Source organism: Heptranchias perlo, chromosome 25 (assembly GCF_035084215.1).
Source record: "Heptranchias perlo isolate sHepPer1 chromosome 25, sHepPer1.hap1, whole genome shotgun sequence".
NCBI lineage: Eukaryota > Metazoa > Chordata > Chondrichthyes > Hexanchiformes > Hexanchidae > Heptranchias > Heptranchias perlo.
The window spans coordinates 5,280,988-5,302,265 of NC_090349.1; the positions used below are offsets into that span (position 1 = coordinate 5,280,988).

The 21,278-nt window shown below is 43.7% G+C and overlaps 1 protein-coding gene across 3 annotated transcripts in view; it reads right to left on the reverse strand.

The window, feature by feature from the left end:
• cabin1 (calcineurin binding protein 1) overlaps positions 1-21,278 on the reverse strand; it is a 483,310-nt gene that overhangs the window by 384,233 nt on the left and 77,799 nt on the right. For all 3 annotated transcript variants that reach the window (XM_068005469.1, XM_068005470.1, XM_068005468.1), the window contains exons 20-22: positions 20,903-21,109; positions 18,112-18,257; positions 6,663-6,924 (exon numbers count right to left, since the gene is read on the reverse strand). In XM_068005469.1, the coding sequence (XP_067861570.1) occupies positions 6,663-6,924; positions 18,112-18,257; positions 20,903-21,109 (615 nt within the window). The remainder of the gene's footprint in view (positions 1-6,662; positions 6,925-18,111; positions 18,258-20,902; positions 21,110-21,278) is intronic.

A 21,278-nucleotide genomic window follows, 5' to 3' on the forward strand; every position in this document is an offset into this window, starting at 1 on the left:
TCCTTCCGCCAATCAGCTTAAATCTATTTCCTCTAGTTTTTGAAGTCTTCGCTAGGGGAAACAGATACTTCCTGTCTACTCTATCTGGGCCCCACATAATTTTGTACACCTCAATCAAGTCACCCCTCAGCCTCCTCTGCTCCAAGGAAAACAACCCCAGCCTATCCAATCTCTCCTCGTAGCTGCAATTTTCAAGCCCTGGCAACATTCTTATAAATCCTCGATATCCTATTCAACTCCAGGCTTCCAAGCCCATATACTCTCCATCACAAAAAACACCTACATCCACCTCCACCTCCCACTGACCATCATTTTCCGATCCTCCCTGGCTACAGGCGCGGTGCCGGAGGATTGGAGGACTACTAACGTTGTACTGTTGTTTAAAAAGGGAGAAAGATATAGACTGAGTAATTATAGGCCAGTCGGTCTAACCTCGGTGGTGGGCAAATTATTGGGATCAATTCTGAGGGACAGGATAAATCGTCATTTAGAAAGGCACAGAGTAATCAAGGACAGTCAGCATGGATTTGTTAAAGGAAGGTCATGTCCGACTAACTTGATTGAATTTTTTGAGCAGGTAACAAGGAGGGTTGATGAGGGTAGCATGTTTGATGTAGTGTACATGGATTTTAGCAAGGTTTTTGACAAGGTCCCACATGGGAGACTGGTCAAAAAAGTAAAAACCCATGGGATCCGAGGGAAAGTGGCCAGTTGGATCCAAAATTGGCTCAGTTACAGAAAGCAGGGGGTATTGATTGACTGGTGTTTTTGCAACTGGAAGGCTGTTTCCACAAGGCTCAGTACTACGTCCCTTGCTGGTTGTAGTATATATTAATGATTTGGACTTGAATGTGGGGGGGCTTGATCAAGAAATTTGCAGATGATACAAAAATTGGCCGTGTGACTGATAGCAAGGAGGTTTTTCATAAGGTCCCACACAAGAGGTTAGTGTGCAAAATTAAAGCACATGGGATTGGGGGGAATATACTGGCATGGATTGAGGATTGGTTGACAAACAGGAAACAGAGAGTAGGAATAAACGTGTCTTTTTCCAGGTAGCAGGCAGTGACTAGTGGGGTACTGCAGGAATCAGTGCTTGGGCCCCAGCTATTCACAATATATATCAATGATTTGGATGAGGGAACTAAATGTAACATTTCCAAGATTGCAGATAACACAAAGCTGGGGTGGAATGTGAGCTGTGAGGAGGATGCAAAGAGGCTCCAATGTGATTCAGACAAGTTGGGTGAGTGGGCAAGAACATGGCAGATGCAGTATAATGTGGATAAATGTGAGGTTATCCACTTTGGTTGTAAAAACAGAAAGGCAGATTATTATTTGAATGGTGATAGATTGGGAAAAGGGGAGGTGCAACGAGACCTGGGTGTCCTTGTACACCAGTCGCTGAAAGCGAGCATTCAGGTGCAGCAAGCAGTTAGGAAGGCGAATGGTATGTTGGCCTTCATTGCAAGAGGATTTGAGTACAGGAGCAGGGATGTCTTACTGCAGTTATACAGGGCCTTGGTGAGACCACATCTGGAGTATTGTGTGCAGTTTTGGTCTCCTTATCTGAGGAAGGATGTCCTTGCCATGGAGGGAGTGCAACAAAGGTTTACCAGACTGATTTCTGGGATGGCAGGACTGATGTATGAGGAGGGATTGGGTCGACTAGACCCATATTCACTAGAGTTTAGACAAATGAGAGGTGATCTCATCGAAACATATAAAATTCTAACAGCACTAGACAGACTAGATGCAGGGAGGATGTTCCCGATGCCTGGGGAGTCTAGAACCAGGGGTCACAGTCTCAAGATACGGGGTATGCCATTTAGAACCGAGATGAGGAGAAATTTCTTCACTCAGAGGGTGGTGAACCTGTGGAATTCTCTACCACACAAGGCAGTGGAGGCCAAGTCATTAGATGTATTCAAGAAGGAAATAGATATATTTCTTAATGCTAAAGGGATCAAGGGATATGGGGGAAAAGGGGGAACAGGGTACTGAGTTAGACGATCAGTCATGATCATTTTGAATGGCAGAGCAGGCCCAAAGGGCCAAATGGCCTACTCTTGCTCCTATTTTCTATGTTTCTATGAAAGCTGTAGACTGCATGAAGATATCAATGAACTGGTCAGGTAGGCAGAAAAGTGGCAAATGAAATTCAATCCAGAGAAGTGTGAGGTAATGCATTTGGGGAGGACAAAGAAGGCAAGGAGTACAGGATAAATGGGGGGATACTGAGAGGTGTAGAGGAACCTTGGAGTGCCTGTCCACAGATCCCTGAAGGTAGCAGAACAGGTAGATAACGTGGTTAAAAAGGCATACGGGATACCTTCCTTTATTAGTCGAGGCATAGAATATAAGAGCAGGGAGGTAATGCTAGAACTGTATAAAATATTGGTTAGGCCACAGCTCGAGTACTGCGTACAGTTCTGGTCACCACATTACAGGAAAGATGTGATTACACTAGAGAGGGTGCAGAGGAGATTTACGAGGATGTTGCCAGGACTGGAGAAATTTAGTTATGAGAAAAGATTGGATAGGTTGGGAATATTTTCTTTGGAACAAAGAAGGCTGAGGGGAGATTTAATTGAGGTATATAAAATTATGACGGGACTAGATAGAGTGGATAGGGAGGACATATTTCCCTTAGCAGAGGGGTCAGTGACCAGGGGCATAGATTTGAAGTAATTGGTAGAAGGATTAGAGGGGAGCTGAGGAGAAATTTTTTCACCCAGAGGGTGTTGGGTGTCTGGAACTCACTGCCTGAAAGGGTGGTAGAGGCAGAAATCTTCAACTTATTTAAAAAGTACTTGGATGTGCACTTGAAGTGCCGTAACCTACAGGGCTACGGACCAAGTGCTGGAAAGTGGGATTAAGCTGGATAGCTCTTTTTCGGCTGGCACGGACACGATGGGCTGAATGGCCTCCTTCTGTGCCATAGCTTTCTATGATACTATAACATTGCTTGCCTCTGCCCCCACCTCAGCCCATTTACCACGGAAACCCTCATCCTTTGTCACCTCCAGATGCAATTATTCCATTGCTCTTCTGGCCAGCCCTCCCATCCTCCTCCCTCCATAAACTTCTCATCCAAAGCTCTGCTGCCAGGGTCCTAACTCGCACCAAGTCCCACTCACCCATCATGCCTGTCCTCACGGTCCCACATGTGCACCCAACTCCTCAACTTTAAAATTCTCATCTGTTTGTTTAAATCCCTCCATGGCCTCACTCCTTTCCCTCTCTGTAACCTCTTCCAGCCCAACAGTGTTCCGAAAACTGTGTTCCTCACTTCTGGAAGTAGGAATAATGGAAAAGTGGACCAGGATATCATACAGGAAACAGTCCCTCTAGAAAACGAAACAGGGAGAGAAGGGGGAAGATGTGTTGGGGGAGGGGGGGGAGGGGGCGGAGAATCATGTTGATGGTAGAGGAAATGGCAGAAGAAAATAAGATTCCTGCTCTAATATATTGAAGATTTAACATATGTTTGTCACTACAAAGACCTAATTTAGCCAATTCCAAAGTGGCTCCAATGGAATCCAGGAGCTGTAGTGATGCATAACAGCATGAACAAGGGTGTAACATTTGCAATTCTGCCAATCTTTTAAGTACCTCCTGTTTCTCTATTTTTATTCTATCCTCTTCTCTATAGAAGACCGATGCGAAGTATTCATTTAGTAACTCAGCCATGCCCTCTGCCTCCACAAGATGATCTCCCTTTTTGTCCCTCATTGGCAGTACTCAAAGTAGAAAAGTCACCTGGTCTAGATGGGATGCGTCCTAGGTTACAGAGGGAAGGAAGGGTAGAAATTGCAGAGGCTCTGGTCACAATTTTCCAACCCTCTTTAGATACGGGGTCGGTGCCAGTGGACTGGAGAATTGCAGATGTTACACCCCTGTTCAAAAAAGGGGAGAGGGATAAACCCGACAATTACATGCCAGTCAGCCTAACGTCGGTGGTGGAGAAATTTTTAGAGACAATGATCCAGGACAAAATTAATTGGCACTTGGAAAAGTACGAGCTAATAAATGAAAGTCAGCAGGGATTTGTTAAAGGAAAATCATGTTTGACTAACTTGATTGAGTTCTTTGATGAAGTAACGGAGAGAGTTGATGAGGGTGGTGCAATTGACGTATATACAGACTTTCAAAAGGCATTTGATAAAGTACCACATAATAGATTTGTTAGCAAAATGAAAGCCCATAGGATTAAAGGGATAGTGGCAGTGTGGATACAAAATTGGCTAAGGGACAGAAAGCAGAGAGCAATGGTGAACGGTTGTTTTTCAGACTGGAGGGAGAATACAGTGGTGTTCCCCAGGGGTCAGTACTAGGACTCTTTTTGATATATATTAATGACTTGGACTTGGGTATACAGGGTATAATTTCAAAGTCTGCAGACGACATCGAACTCGGAAATGTAGTAAACAATGTGGAGGATACAGACTTTAGGAGGACACATGGCAGATGAAATTTAACGCTGAAAAGTGTGAAGTGATTCATTTGGTAAGAAGAATGAGGAGAGACAATATAAACTAAATGGTACAATTTTAAAGGGAGTGCAGGAACAGAGACACCTAAGGGTATATGTACACAATTCTTTGAAGGTGGCATGACAAGTTGAGAAGGCTGTTAAAAAAGCATATCATGGGATCCTTGGTATTATTAGCAGAGGCATAGAGTACAAAAGCAAGGAAGTTATGCTATACCTTTATAAAAAAAAACAGTTAGGCCTCAGCTGAAATATTGTGTTCAATTCTGGGCACCACACTTTAGGAAGGATGTCAAGGCCTTATAGAGGGTGCAGAGGAGATTTACTAGAATTGTACCAGGGGTAAGGAACTTCAGTTATGTGAAGAGACTGGAGAAGCTGGGGTTGTTCTCCTTAGAGCAGAACAGGTTAAAAAGAGATTTGATAGGTGTTCAAAATCATGAACTGTTTTGATAGAGTAAATAAGGGGAAACTGTTTCCAGTGTCAGAAGGGTCAGTAACCAGAGGACACAGATTTAAAGTGATTGACAAAAGAACATTGGCAACATGAGGAAACACTGTTGACATAATCGTTAAAAGTTTTATGCTTCAACTGCCTATCAGAAGCAGCCTGGGAGCATAGATTTATTGCAGAATCCACCCTTTGCTATTTAAATTCTGCTCAAGTGGCATCATTAATGGGTTTGGAGAGCTATGGCAGGAATCCACCTTCATGTCACTGAAATACATAAAATATCTACCCCCATTCCACTGTATATCAGCAGCTTTAAGTTAAGCATACAACACAGGAACAAAGATGGACAGACAGCAGTAACTACTTAGATAGCTTCCTTTACAATGTTTAATGGAGAACCAATGGATGTGGTTTATTTGGATTTTCAGAAGGCCTTTGATAAAGTCCCACATAAGAGGTTAGTGTGCAAAATTAAAGAACATGGGATTGGTGGTAATATACTGACATGGATTGAAAATTGGTTAACAGACAGGAAACAGAGAGTAGGAATAAATGGGTCTTTTTTGGGGTGACAGGCAGTGACTAGTGGGGTACCACATGGATCAGTGCTTGGGCCCCAGCTATTCACAATATATATCAATGATTTGGATGAGGGAACCAAATGTAATATTTCCAAGTTTACTGATGACACAAAACTAGGCGGGATCGTGAGCTGTGAGGAGGATGCAAAGAGGCTTCAAGGCGATTTAGACAAATTGAGTGAGTGGGCAAATACATGGCAGATGCAGTATAATGTGGATAAATGTGAAGTTATCCACTTTGGAAGGAAAAACAGAAAGGTAGAGTATTATTTAAATGGTGATAGATTGGGAAATGTTGATGTACAAAGGGACCTGGGTGTCCTTGTACACCAGTCGCTGAAAGCGAGCATGCAGGTGCAGCAAGCAGTTAGGAAGGCAAATGGTATGTTGGCCTTCATTGCAAGAGGATTTGAGTACAGGAGCAAGGATGTCTTACTGCAGTTATACAGGGCCTTGGTGAGACCACACCTGGAATATTATGTACAGTTTTGGTCTCCTTGCCTAAGAAAGGATATATTTGCCACAGAGGGAGTGCAGCAAAGGTTCACCAGACTGATTCCTGGGATGGCAGGACTGTCGTATGAGGAGAGACTGGGTCGACTAGGCCTGTATTCACTCGAGTTTAGAAGAATGAGAGGGGATTTCATTGAAACGTATAAAATTCTGACAGGGCTAGACAGACTGGATGCAGGGAGGATGTTTCCCCTGGCTGGGGGGTCCAGAACGAGGGGTCACAGTCTCAGGATATGGGATAGGACATTTAGGACTGAGATGAGGAGAAATTTCTTCACTCAGAGGGTGGTGAACCTGTGGAATTCTCTACCACAGAAGGCTGTGGAGGCCAAGTCACTAAATATATTTAAGAAGGAGCTAGATAGATTTCTAGTCACAAAAGGCATCAAGGGGTATGGGAAGTGAGCGGGAATATGGTATTCAGATAGAGGATCAGCCATGATCATACTGAATGGCGGAGCAGGCTCGAAGGGCCGAATGGCCTACTCCAGCTCCTATTTTCTGTGTTTCTATGTTTCGGTTATGAAGCAATTTACACACAAAACTCCTATTCCCAAATTCCCCATTGAGCTGTTATACTTCTCTTGCTGACATTGTGACCCTAGTTTTAGATTCGTACCTGCTGTACGACTTCTGATGGCAATTCCATTTTCCACTGTTTTAGTTGACGGGAGGCAAATGAGTGCAGTGCATAGGACATGGAGCCGTATTCAATCCATAATGAGAGATTGGAACTGTCTATCTCCAGTGCTCGCTTAAAGCAGTTCAGAACAGCAACTGAGTGCTTCCAGATAGGCCCATCGCTCTTCAACTCATTTGAATTCAGCTTGTCCTGGATACGACTAGCTCGGGCCAGAGCCATGCCTGCCCATGAATCAAACCTACACAATAGAAAAAGTATAGGTTATCAAAAAGATCAGTCTAGAAAAATCAACACACACTTATGGTGTATTCCACTAAAGTTCCAAGATTAACGTTTAAATTTAAGACTCAGAACAGCAATTCTGCAAATTCCATGAGTTATAGTTTCTTCTGCTTTCTAAACAAACATCAAATGCACATCTCATCTGCACTAGGTACTGCCATCAACTTCACTTTGTACCAAATTGCCAGTGGGCTTTTTTTTTAAATGTGAACATTTTGGAGTAAATGTTTATGCTCATAATAAAAGATGAATATTTTCAATTTTTGTAACCAGCAACAATAGTAAGCACACTGGGTCAGCTACAACAGTCAGTCCCACAGTAAAGCTCCTCTATTCTGTCTCCGCATCCTAACCCTAAAACATGCTGCACCAGTGTGAATTGTTCCACTCCCCATAGCATAACTGAAGAGCTCAATCACCCAATTCAACCTACGCTGCCATAACTGCTATTTTTGGGGTTTCCTTCATTCCTCAGTATGGAACAGAAGTTCTAAAAGTAGCTTTTCCTCCTATACAGCAGAGATAAAGGGCTCGATATTAGCACCCGCTATCGGGTGCGTTCCTGGCGGGGGGGGCTCCGAAAATCGGGGAATCCCGGAGCGGGTCGGGAGCCCGGCTCCAACCAGCCCACTTCCGGGTTTCCCACAGACGCGCTGACATGCGCGTGCAGCCCCCGCATGTGGGATTCCCACAGGCAATTAAAGCCATTTAAGCTATTTACTTAGGTATTTCAGGTCGTTTACAGACCTGATTAAGGAAATATTTTACATGGGGTGGGATTTTGCAAACAACTAGGACTGTTTCCTGTACTGGGGGAAACACTCCCGATTCAAATGGACGTGTTGCAGCCATCAGCCTGTGCCAACTGCAAAGATCCATTTGACGGGAGAGGGGGGGGGGGGTGTCCTCCCCCTCCTCATTGCAGGAGGCCACTCTGTCGCTTTGGACAAAGTTTGTCCTCCACCACCCTCCTCCTAACAATAAAATTCACCAACTTGCACACTTACCCCGGTGTCCAGACACATGTACCTACCTTGCGGACCCCCTCAGATGTACATCTTCCGGATGGGGGCCGCCGTAGCTGCAGTCATGACCTCCTCGGAGGGCGAACTGCAGACGGAGTGTAGCCTCGCCGTCCACCTCTGACACGTGGAGCTCCACAACACAATGCTGTGACACATCCACCTGCACTGCAGGAGGGAGGGCAACGGCAGAGAGAGATGCTTCGCAGAGGGCACTACCCTCGCCACAGGGTCCACAGACCGAGGCTCAGCTTCCTGGACCTCTCTGAGCAGCAGTGCACACGGAGGCTCAGAGTCACTCGACATGTGGTCATGGACATCTGCAGCCTCCTTCATGCCGAGCTGCTCCCAGCTGGCCCGAGCACCATCTTCTTACCTGTCGCTGTCAAAGTCACCACTGCCCTCAACAACTTCTCCTCCGCATCCTTCCAGGGTGCCACCGGGGACATCGCCGACGTCTCTCAGTCGTCTGCACAAAAGAGCCCTGCAAATACACCTACACCCACTCTGCAGTGACACAATGGATGGCATCAGGTGTGGGTCTTCATTGTGATCCTCAGGAAAGGGCATTATTGCACAAACCAGACAAGATTCGCAAAGACATGGCAGTAGTGGTGCCAATACAATATGTGATGTGAGTTGTTCAGAAATTAAATATAAGTAAAAACCATGACAAACCCTCAAACACCCTTGTGCATCCCCTTCATGCTCACAACACGTTTGCCTTACGCTGCCTACTGCACATATGTGATGCATGCCCTGTGGCTGCAGCACAGGTAGTGGCAGGTTGAGTGAGGCTGACCGTGAAAGAGATTGTATGAGGATTGGGTTGAGTGGTAGTGGCAGGATGAGTACTGGCGAGGTGAGTAAGTGCAGGTAAGATGAGGATGAGGTTTGAGTGGGTATGAGGAGTGATGTGACAGAGTAGTGTTGGCAGTGCAGAAGAAGGTGTGGGGTGGGGGCAATGATGTGGCAGACGGAGTGTAGGGGAATGAGTAAGTGTACTCACTTTGGCTGACCTACTTAGGTCATTGGAGCGCCTCCTGCACTGTATGCAGGTGGGCGATATGTTGGTGGTGCAGATGACCTCCTCTGCCACCTTGAGCCAGGCCTTCTTGGTGGCAGAGGCAGGCCGCTTCCTACCGCCCGCCGGGGGGAAGATCTCTGTCCTCCCCCTCCTCCTCACCCCATCCAATAAGACCTGGAGTGAGGCATTATTAAACCTGGGAGCAGCCTTTCCCCTGGGCTGCTCCATGCTGTAATTTTTCCTATTTCTTGCAGCGTCAGTGGAGGACTGCCCCTTTAAATAGAGCTCCTCCAGCTGACAGACCTTACTGCGCATGCGCAGTCTGCCCGACGCGCAGCTCAGCAGCGGGGAACCTGGAAGACCAGGTAAGTGGCTCCAATTAGTCTGCAATTGCACGCGGGGCAGACTGATTTCACCGGGCACATTACCCATGCACGCAACAGACCCCCCGCCGCGAACCCGCTGCCCTGGTAATATCGAGCCTAAAGTAACTCCTGAAAGATAGATGAACTTTGAATGATGTGCATCCTCCACAAACCACAGAGTTAGCTTAGCTTTATTGGTTCTGGGGGAACCAAGGATTTCACTTGCACAAAAAAAAAAGTGAGATCAGAGCTGGTGGTGCTGCAGTGTCCTATACTATGGCCCATAAAGCCCCAGGATCTGCACATTAACATTGGTTGGTTTGCTTCTTGTATGGAGCTTCAGGTCAAAAGACCCTAACAAACCCCCATCCGACAGGGCTTAATGGAGATGGTTGGGCAGATTGCAATGTGTGGAGAATACATATCAATCAAAGAATGAAGTCAACTCTGCAAGAATCCTTCAGCATACTCCACATACCATAAGAGTATACCAAAGCATAGAGAATGAACCTGGGTCTTACACTAATTGCAGAATAGATATTGGAGATACTCTGGGATAGAAGGAAGTTCATAAGTTAGAGCTAACTAACCTGGAAGAACATCACTACACAAAATATTTCCAATTTCTTATAAGCCCTTTTGACACAAACCATACATAAACTAGTCAAGGTCTTCGCCAACAAAGCAAGTCGACCTTAGTCCAACAATTAACTCCTTTTAACCCAAAAGATGCCTAGGTTTGAATACAGAATAAAATCTTCCTCTCCTCACCCCAGATTTTCATCTTTAACATCTGGGTGCTAAGCAGCCTCTTGGTGGAGCCCAGAAAGGAAAATCTAGCGGGGGAGGATGGTTTGCCAGTAACAGAATCCACCTGATTTTCCTTCCATTGAAACATGGGAACTGATGATTACCCTGAGAAACAAAATGATCCATCACCTAATGCCATAGCTATATATTAAAATCAGTACATATATCACGTTCTCCATTTTAGAGATAAACGTCTCCTGTCGGATTTTCCAATGTTACATAGTCAACAATTGGCTGTCCCCTTTCTCCGTCATACTTGTAGATGCCATCTTAAATGGAATTTTTCTTTCTAAACCTCCACATCCCTCAGCCACTCCCTCTAACCCATACAGCTACACATCCTTCATGCCCAAGTGCAGGTAAGTTTTTAAAAAAAAATTCTGTTTTAAAGTTTGCGAGTTTATATAATAATTTCTTTTTTGTACCTTGATGAACAGCCCAGGCCTCCCACCACCTGATCTTGCTGTTCTCTGCCACCACTGGTCGAGCACTCCACAGCCCATTCAAAACCAAGCAGCTTTTGGTGCTTTTCCTGCTCTATGCCACTATCAGTCTCCTCTTGCCCATTCAAGGGGAAGCAACACAGGAGCAATATAGTCAAGAGAAAATGGAGTGGACAAGAGTAGCATTGGAGTCTCCATGAAGACATCACCAAAGAATGGGTGCCTCAGAAAGCAAACGTGATACAGAGTGCTTACAGCTATACCCTCTTCACACTTGGAGACCATTGGAGTCTTATGGTTACCAATTATAAGAAGCCAGAACCCTCTCCCTCTCCCTCACCAAATATGGGCACTACGCTCTGTCAGGGACATCTATCACCATCGCCACGTGTGGAGGAGACTAAAACAGGAAGCACAGATTCGTTGCAGCATAGAAGGAGGCCATTCAGCCCATCAAGCCTGTGCCAGCTCTTTGTAAGAGCAATCCAGTTAGTCCCATTTCCCGCTCTTTCCCATCGCCCTGCAAATTTTTTCTCTTCAAATATGTATCCAATTCCTTTTTGAAAGCCACGATTGAATCTGCCTCTCTTTCAGGCAGCACATTCCAGATCATAACTACTCGCTGCGTAAGAATGTTTTTCCTCATGTCGCCTTTGGTTCTTTTGCCAATCACCTTAAATCTGTGTCCTCTGGTTCTCGAACCTTCCACCAATGGGAACAATTTCTCTTTATTTATTTTATCTAAACCAGTCATGATTTTGAACACTGAATATTCCTTATAAAACACTGTTCTCTTGCAATCACTAAGCAAGACCCAGAGCTGAAGCCTGAATGAACCTTACTAGCTGAGCAATGGAAGATCTACCAATGATTAAGCAGGTTTAGCTGAAGAACCCTCAAATCAAAGCATTGGAGACCATAAAGATGGCCACAGTCATCAGATCTGAGTGTTCCCACAGAACCATGTGGAACACATGACCATCCTGCAGAGCGCATATCAAATTCTGAAACATTGAAAACCAGTCAGAAGAAAGACTTTCAAGTGGGCTAAATGAAGTAATGACCCCCAAAAGTTAGGTCTTGTATGGCTTGTGTTCTCGTAATTGACTATAAAATTTAGTTCTTGGACTGAGCTAAGAACCAGCTGCACCTGCTCCTGGCGAGCCAGTCGTCCAGATACAGATAGAGCTCCTTACCAATCAGAGAAAATCTTTTGAAGACCCTGTGTATTGACTTGGATATGAATGTAAAAGGTATGATCAGTAAGTTCGCTGATGATACAAAAATTGGTAGGGTGGTAAATAGCGAGGAGGATAGCCTCAGTCTGCAGGACGATATAGATGGGTTGGTCAGATGGGCGGAACAGTGGCAAATGGAATTTAACCCGGAAAAGTGCGAGGTGATGCACTTTGGAGGGACTAACAAGGCAAGGGAATACACAATGAATGGGAGGACCCTAGGCAAGACAGAGGGTCAGAGGGATCTTGGTGTGCAAGTTCACAGATCCCTGAAGGCGGCGGAACAGGTAGATAAGGTGGTAAAGAAGGCATATGGGATACTTGCCTTTATTAGCCGAGGCATAGAATATAAGAGCAAGGAGGTTATGATGGAGCTGTATAAAACTCTGGTTAGGCCACAGCTGGAGTACTGTGTGCAGTTCTGGTCGCCACACTACAGGAAGGATGTGATCGCTTTGGAGAGGGTGCAGAGGAGATTCACCAGGATGTTACCAGGGCTGGAGCGCTTCAGCTATGAAGAGAGACTGGGAAGATTGGGTTTGTTTTCCTTGGAGCAGAGGAGGCTGAGGGGGGACATGATTGAGGTGTACAAAATTATGAGGGGCACAGATAGGATGGATACTAAGGAGCTTTTTCCCTTCGCTGAGGGTTCTATAACAAGGGGACATAGATTCAAGGTAAAAGGCGGGAGGTTTAGAGGGGATTTGAGAAAGAACTTTTTCACCCAGAGGGTGGTTGGAGTCTGGAACTCACTGTCTGAAAGGGTTGTGGAGGCAGGAACCCTCACAACATTCAAGAAGCATTTGGATGAGCACTTGAAATGCCATAGCATACAAGGCTACGGACCAAATGCTGGAATATGGGATTAGAGTAGACAGGGCTGATGGCCGGCGCGGACACGATGGGCCGAAGGGCCTCTATCCGTGCTGTATAACTCTATGACTCTATGACTATGACTGTGCACTGGGGAGAGGCCAAATAGAAGAGCTCTGTACTTATAGCTTTGTACCTTGAAGTTAAACCTGAGAAATTTGCAGTGGCAAGCCCAAATGGCAATATGGAAAAATACAGCGAACATTCCCCTAGACATACTAACTGAACAATCTCAAATTGTATTATTCTCTTAAACCTTTCCCATTTGAAGAACTGGCTCAATATTCTGAGACACCCACATCCCATGAACGAATAAAAGACCCAATTTGGACCCAGGAAACACTAGGAGACTATTCTCTCCTTAAGATGAACTCTGTCATTTGCCCCAATGCTAACAGCTGGTCAATTTTATCATAAGGGGACCTCAAACGATCTGGCTGAATTACCCTGCAAAATCTTGGGACTTCTGCACAAAATGAAGAGGGCAACCCTCTCTGATGGTTTCCCAGAATCGCGCATCCAAACTGATTTTTTTCAAAATTGCCACTTGGGCCATCAATGGGTGGGAAGTGCTAGTTGGTCATTGTTGTGAAGCCAGAATCAGGTCCACAGCAGCAGCCTCCAGACCATCTTAGACGATTATGCTGTGTTACGGTATAGGCGGGCCTCAGATATCCCAGGTGAGACCATAAAAGGGCAGCTGCTATACCAAACTTTACCATGGCCTATAAACTGAATTTGAGCCACTCCCAAAATTATCAATGAATTCTGCCCACCTTTTAAAATCCTCCATTAGGTCTTCCATATGACCTCCCAAAATATCATTTCCATCAAAAAGTAACTACAAGACATGTTGCTTTAGCTCTCATGGGAGTGATGCTAAATGCAGCTATGCCACCTGGTGAAGGCAAGTAACCAAAGCCATAGGCCTCGCCTGTCTGCTATTGCAACATGACAGCCTACATCAATAAGTGGAAGTTACTGACTGGGAAAGGGATCATGGTGTACTTTTGCCACCAGTTGCAGTTGGGTGGACCTCTGGTGCACATACCAACCCAATTCACCTAATGACATACCAGACCTGGTTAGATCCTTGCCAGTATATGTTGAACAAGTATGAATACATTCACTTGGATTTGCAAACAGTTAGGGATTAACTGTCAGCCGTGGATCAGTTGGTAGCACTCTCATCTCTGAGTCGGAAGATTGTGGGTTCAAGTCCCATACCAGAAACTTGAGCACAAAATTTAAGTTGCACTCCAGTACAGTACTGAGGGAGTGCTGCATTGTTGGAGGTGCCGTTTTTCAGATGAGACATTAAACCGAGGCTCCGTCTGCCCTCTCAGGTGGACGTAAAAGATCCCACGGCATTATTTCTTAGAAGAGCAGGGGAGTTACCCCCAGTGTCCTGGCCAATATTTATCCCTCAACCAACATCACTAAAACAGATTATCTGGGCATTATCAAATTGCTGTTTGTGGGAGCTTGCTGTGCACAAATTGGCTGTCACGCTTCCTACATTACAACAGTGACTACACTTCAAAAATACTTAATTGGCTGTAAAGCACTTTGGGATGTCCTGAGATCGTAAAAAGCTCTATATAAATGCAAGTCTTTCTTTTTTTCATCCCGTATAGTGTATTTACCACACTGGGAAAGAACTTGTTCAACAACCAAGAAATTGGTGGCTGGATGAGGTATAAAGTTTTCATTGACTTGTGATGAATCCAGACAGACCCCGTCAACTCTCATATCAATACTTCTCTTCCCTACCATGGCATGCCTGAGCACATATATACCTTTTTGTCATACACCAAAGAAGACAATAGTGCAGCAATCTGTTGGACCATATATGTGGCCATGGCCCAAGGGAAGCGGCTTAAGAAACCCTGTGAATTTTTTTTTAAATTTTCTTGGGTTGTGGGTAACCGTGGCAATACTGAAAGGCATTGGTTGACATCAGTGTGAAATTCAATATCAAGAACCCCTGAATCAAACGCATTGAGGCTTTGAGTAATGCAAGAATCAAAAGCCTCTGAAAATTTAGACCTGTAGCCTGCAGATAGATTACTGTTGTCCTCCTCCTTAACCCCTACCCAGGAACTATTGTGTACATCTACCCAATTATTGATGGGGAAGGTCTTGGATAAATTCTTGCCAATTAGTTGAGTGTGATAAAATAATCTGATCCCAGTGTAGAGAGGACAAAGCAGGGATCAAGTCAGATAGGAGCGAATGAACTTGCTGAGGGAATCTAATCCTTTGTGCACAGTTGGAAAGATCTTCATGAGAAGTCTAGTCATCCCTAAAGCAATGGGGCCATGCATGTTTCGATTCTACTGAGGAGGTGTAAAGAACAGATCAATGATAGAGAAACAGAGCATGACCCCAAAGCACAGGTCCTGAGATGGATGCAAGGTCAGTATCATCAGCCCTATATCTGCCTTCTAAGAAGGAATCCACTGATACTTCAATAAGTGGAGCAGCCAATGCATAGACAATAATTGCTGATGTGTGGTCATGACCTTTTTGCTTGGCAGCTCCCACATGTGGGAGACCTTGGTCTATTAGTCCAATAGCTCCTTTTTTGGAATGATCAGGTCTGAGCTGCCCTTGGCTTTTCCGATATTTCGCATTAATCAGTGTGTACCTACAAGCCGCTGGATATATTTGGAGAGGCAACCCCTAAGCCAGAAGTGATCCTCTTTCTATTGCCTTTTTGTTCCTTTATATTCAATATTGTCGGGAATAATTCAATCAATTTCTGCAAATGTGGGCTGACAACCCAAAGGCGACTACATCAAAATGTGGTTTAAATATTAGTTGACAACATTAAGGCATTAATCACATCCATCAATAGTAGTGAAAGGGCTGTTGCACTTTACAATGTTTTGTTGGCCAGGGGATGCAGAAACTACTGAGTTTATTCCGAACTGCTGACACACAGGCAAAAGCAACTTTTGAACTGAAGTAACCTGAGTTCAGTCGCTGGCCTGAGCTGGCTGGAACCGGTTTGAATTAGCTAAGTTTTGTGAAAGACAACGGAGATGTGATAAGACACAAATCCTTATTTAGAAAAGGAGTAATGAGGTAATGCTACCTAAGTCCTTGGGACAGAGCCAATGAGGAGAAGACAGTGTCAGAGAAACCTAGTGGGTGTGCGTTTAGATCCTAGTTTGGGTATAAAACTGCATGTCTGTATCTAACCAGACGTATAGCGTTTAGATCCTAGTTTGGGTATAAAACTGTATAACCTGGTGCAAACTGCATGTCTATATCTAACCAGGCGTATAAGCTATATGTATATGATCTAACGACGTGAATAAAGCGAATTGAGAGTTAAGAGAGAATTGACTCTTCTCCTCTTTGTACTAAGCCAATAACCGTAACCGGTGACCTCCGGTCAACAGTTTACAGTCTTTAGCAGAAGCTGGGGCAGACATTTTGTCCCAACTTGTATACGTATTTGATATGTTTAAGCCAGGTAACATCATGATTTGCACAGTGTACTGTGTATCATAGCTGGGGAAGGAACTGATTGAGAGGCCTCAGGGTCCTTTGTTCTTGTGCTCTTTGTTATTATGTCTTTTTTACTGCTCAATTTACTTCTTTTAAGACTGCCATAGAGGGCACATACTCAGACTGGGAGTGGTGCAGTGCCCTATAGGAATGCACCATCTGTCGCCAAGCCTTTGAATAGGTCTTGCAGCATTGTGTTTTTATACGTATGTCTTAATGAGCACAGTAACAAGACTTTATTGTCAGCTTGGCTCAGTTGCTCTTGCTTCTGAACCAGAAAGTGATGGGTTCTATGCCCACTCCATGACTTGAGTACATAATCTAGGCTGACACTCCAGTGCAATACTGAGGGAGTGCTGCAGTGCTTGAGCTGTCATTTTTAAGATGATGCCTGCTCAGATGGACTAAAGCACTATTTGAAAAAGAGTAGGGATGGTCTCCTGGTGCCCTGGTCAACTGTTAACCCTCAACCAATAATACCAAAACAGATTAACTCGTCATTATCTCACTGCTGTTTGTGGCTACCACCTTTGGCTACACAACAGTGACTACTTCAGAAGTAATTCACTGGCAGCGAAACACTTTGGAAGATCCTGAGGATGTGAAAAGCACTATATAAATCTATGTTCTCTTTTTGTTGAAACATGCCAGCCAGTGCCAATGCATTGGGTCCTTAATAATGAGCCCTTGTTTCTTTTGAAGCATGTCAAAAGATAGTGAATGATTCTCATGCATAATCCCACAAAAGAAGCTTCAGAGAAAGTATGAAGATCATGCTAACAAAATTATTAACCTTTTAAAAAGTGAAGGAGTATAAGCTTGAGTTGCCTTTGAATTGGAAGATTGTGGGTTCAAATCCCACATCAGAACTTAAAGGCATAATCTGGGACGACACTTTAATGCAATAATGAGGGAATGCTGCTTTGTTGGAGGTGCTATCCATCAGACATTGAACCAAGATCCAGGTACAAATTAAAGATCCCATGGCTATCTTTGAAAAGCAGGAAATTTTCCAGGCATCTTGGCCAAGATTTCTCCCTGAACAAACACCACTAAGATCATGATTAACTAGTCACTCATCCCATTGCCGTGCACAAAAATAAAATATGACCGCACTTCAAATTAGTTCATTCTATGTGAGGAGCTTTAAGGCATTTCTTAGGGAGGTGATATGGTGCTATATAAATACAGTCTCTCTTTAATCTGAGCTACAAATTTCAATAAGATTTAAGGATTCATCCAAATCGAGACTGTGCAGGCCCTGGGGCTTTGTAAGATAGTTGAATAGAATTACATAGAATTTTGCAGCATAGAAACAGGCCATTCAGCCCAACAGGTCTTCACCGGTGTTTATGCTCCACATGAGCCTCCTCCTACCTTACCTCATCTCACCCTACCAACATATTCCTTTCTCCTTCATATACTTATCTAGCTTCCCCTTAAATGCATCTATGGTATTTGCCTCAACCACTCCATGTGGTAGTAACTTCCACATTCTCACCACTCTGAGTAAAGAAGTTTCTCTTTATAATACAAGACCATGCATGGCACTGCCCATCTCTGACATTAGTAGACCACATATGCACCATCTATCTCTGACATCAGTAGGAGAACCACATGTGCCATCAACTATCTCTGGCATTAAGCTGTCACTTTTATGGTGCTAGAACATGTGGCTTCCTGAGCTAGGCTTAACTCCCATTGTATGTGCAGGATATGGGGCGAAGGATAATTAATTCATAATTAGCACAATCTAGTCACTTGTAAAATACCAAGCATCTCACAATGCCACCACAGTTGATTTTCCTGATTTCAGGTTAACACCAATGTAACTAGCAGGTCGTACCTGGCTGGGCAGACACAGATGTCATGCATATAAAATTTTATAGCTTTGGCCTGTTCTTTGTTCTTGAAATGATAGTCAGCCAGGAGGTAATACAACTCATTAACCAGAGGAAGCCCAGAATCTGCTCCTTCAGGGAGTGCTGGCACCTAAAAGTCAAAATTAAGAAGAAACAGTATGAGGTGTCGTAATCAGACTCAAAGCTGCAACATTAACCAAAAAGATAGGTGCTCACAGATAGAAACCCAAATCTAAATCTACCCAAATAAAACAAGAAATTTAAACTTCCCAGAGATAGACTATAATATTAACTGCTACTCATTCACTATGCAATGCACTAGTCACTGGGTCCCTTGTTCCCTTTCTCCTCCTCCCCCAAAAAAGAACTGTGCCAATTAGTGGATAGTTGGTTAACAACATAGTATGGGATTTGACTTGGATAAAGATAGTTACATTTCCAACAACAGCTGTCTTCAATGCATCCTGTAATACAAGGATTTAAAATGGCAACCTACTAAGGATTCTATCCAACCAAAAGAAAAATCAAGACATCCCTAATCTCCATATGAAGTTACAATTGTTGTACAGTGTTAAACAGAATTAAACAATAATTTGGCCATAATTTGACGCAGTGTACAAAAATAGATTTGAAAATATATAAGAGCAGAGAAGGTTGGTTAGATAAATATATAAAAGCAGAGAAGGTTGGTTAGATAAATTTATAAAAGCAGAGAAGGTTGGTTAAATAGGTTGGTCAAACAAGCTCCTCCTGGTCAATATATTTCCCTCAACCAACATCACTAAAATAGATTATTTAGTCACTACCTCATTGCTGGTGTGGGACCTTGCTGTGCACGAATCGGCTACCGCGTTTCCTACATTACAATAGTGTGTTACACTATCGCTTTGCATGGGTGAAGATGACTCAATTCTCCAATCATTTGTGCTTTCATTTTTCTCAGCTTCCTTATCTCATTCCCAAGGTCTCCAATTTAATTAAATCTCAAACTTTCAAACAGGTTTATGGTACAAGCTAGACATCAAGCCACAAGAAATGAAGAGGATGCAGCAAATTAAAATGAGTCATTAAAAAAGTGATATATGACAAATAACAAAGTAAAAAAGGGGAGTATGAAAATATAAAGGGGAAGAAAAAAGTAGATCAGAAAGACTTAGAGGAAGTAGGACAAAAAAAACTAGTAGAGAACATAAAGGATAGTTAAGTAATCTATAAGGCCAATTAGAGATGTAAAAGGAAATCTTGGCATGGAGGTGATGGAATGGTTTTCAAGGCAGAATGTGATAGTCGGAATGAAAGGGTACAAGAAGAGGTGGTGGGAGTAATTAAATAGGATAATTAGAGATAAGGAAGAAGTACTGAAAAAGTCAGTGGAACTCAAGTGGAAAAGACACCAGGCCCTGTAGCACACATCCTAGAATATTAATGGAAGTCAGAGAGGAAACAGCAGAGCCTCTGATCACAATTTTTAAAATATCTTTGGAAATGGAAGTAGGGTTGCCAACTCTGGTTGGACGTATTCCTGGAGGTTTCATCACATGGCCTCCATCCTTCAACCTCCACAAAAAGTCAAATAGCCTTTTTCCCATCTCTAATATTTTTATAACAAATAAATGAAAGTGTTCAAAGAAAATGAGCAAAAATGAGTAAAACAGAATTTTTTTATGCCCCTATGATTTTTCTCCCTGGTTGCTCGCAGCAGTGTCCAGGAAATTAGTCTTTAATTCCTGGAGGCACCAGGACAATCCTGGAGGGTTGGCAACCCTATATGAAGTTGCACCAGAGGACTGGAGGGTTGCCAACGTAACACCTTTGCTCAAGAAGGGAGAAAGGAATGAATTAGATGACTAAGTTAAGGCACAAGATATTGAAGGGAATATGGCAGCATGGATAAGAAGCTAGGTAAAGGACAGAAAGCAGGGAATAGTGATTAATGGATGTTTTTCAGTCTACAGTAATGTAAACAGTGGTGTCCTGTAGGGGTTAGTGTATATATACTGTATATCTGAATCCAAGTATTGGGGCACAATATCAAATTTTTCAGGTGACCACAAAATATGGAGTGTGGTTAATTGTGAAGAGGACAGCAAGTGACTTCAGAAGGACATAGAGAGATTGTTGGATTGGGCAGATAAATATCAGATGAAATTTAATGCAGAGAAATGTGAGGTGATATATTTTGTAAGGAAAAATAAGGAGAGGAAACGCACACCACATGATAAAGCTTTAAAGGTAGATGAGCAGAAATACTTGGGTGTTCAGCTAAACCCATCTTTAAAAGTGGGAGAACCAGTTAAAAAACAACATATGGAATCCTAAGTTTTAGAAGCAGGGGCATGGGAATCATAAACTCGCCCAGTGCCATCCCCATGCCCTGTTTACACATATGCTATTTGACCATGGAGAGTACACACCAAGTCCAATCCTATCTTCACTCCATGATTTTGCACATACACAGTCATATAATTTCCATTGTGAACCACTGTGTAGCAATCAAGAGCAGTAGCCTGCCTGACCCGCCCCTTCTCTAGCACAGGCACACCAAAGATGACTGTAGCACCCCTACAGCTGCTCTGCCCAAGATCAGCTAACTAAACACAGACCAGGGGTCAAAACCTTAATATACTTGGCCTGTTTGGCTCGGTAATGCATCAAACAATGCATCAAACGTTCAGCCTTCAGGAGAGGCAATTTCTCAGATTTGGTGAGAAACCGTTTACTTGAAATTCTGAAGTTTAACCTTTCGCAGATTCACTACAGTGGAATTGACATTACCGTGTCAACGGAGCCTTCAATATAGGCTGTTACACTCTCTATTGTGAGAGGTGGGTTATCCTCGTCACGATCTATCGCAGCAATCTTCTTCAAGAGGTTTGCCAGATCTGCAGACACAGTGCTGGTCTTGTAACTGTCGAATTCTGGGCAATTCTTGGGCTTGAAGTAATCAAACATAAATTCTGCATCATTCCAACCCAGCTCCACCTACAGTTCAAACAGAGAAAAAGGTGATAATTAACATTAAGCTACTGGATTTGGCTCTAAGAACAGCCACTAGGAGGGAAGTGAGAACAGCACAAGACGACTCTACCTCTCTGTGGAGAATTGTCTAACCTCGGCTTGGTGCCTCCTCACAGCAACACAGCTGAGGCTA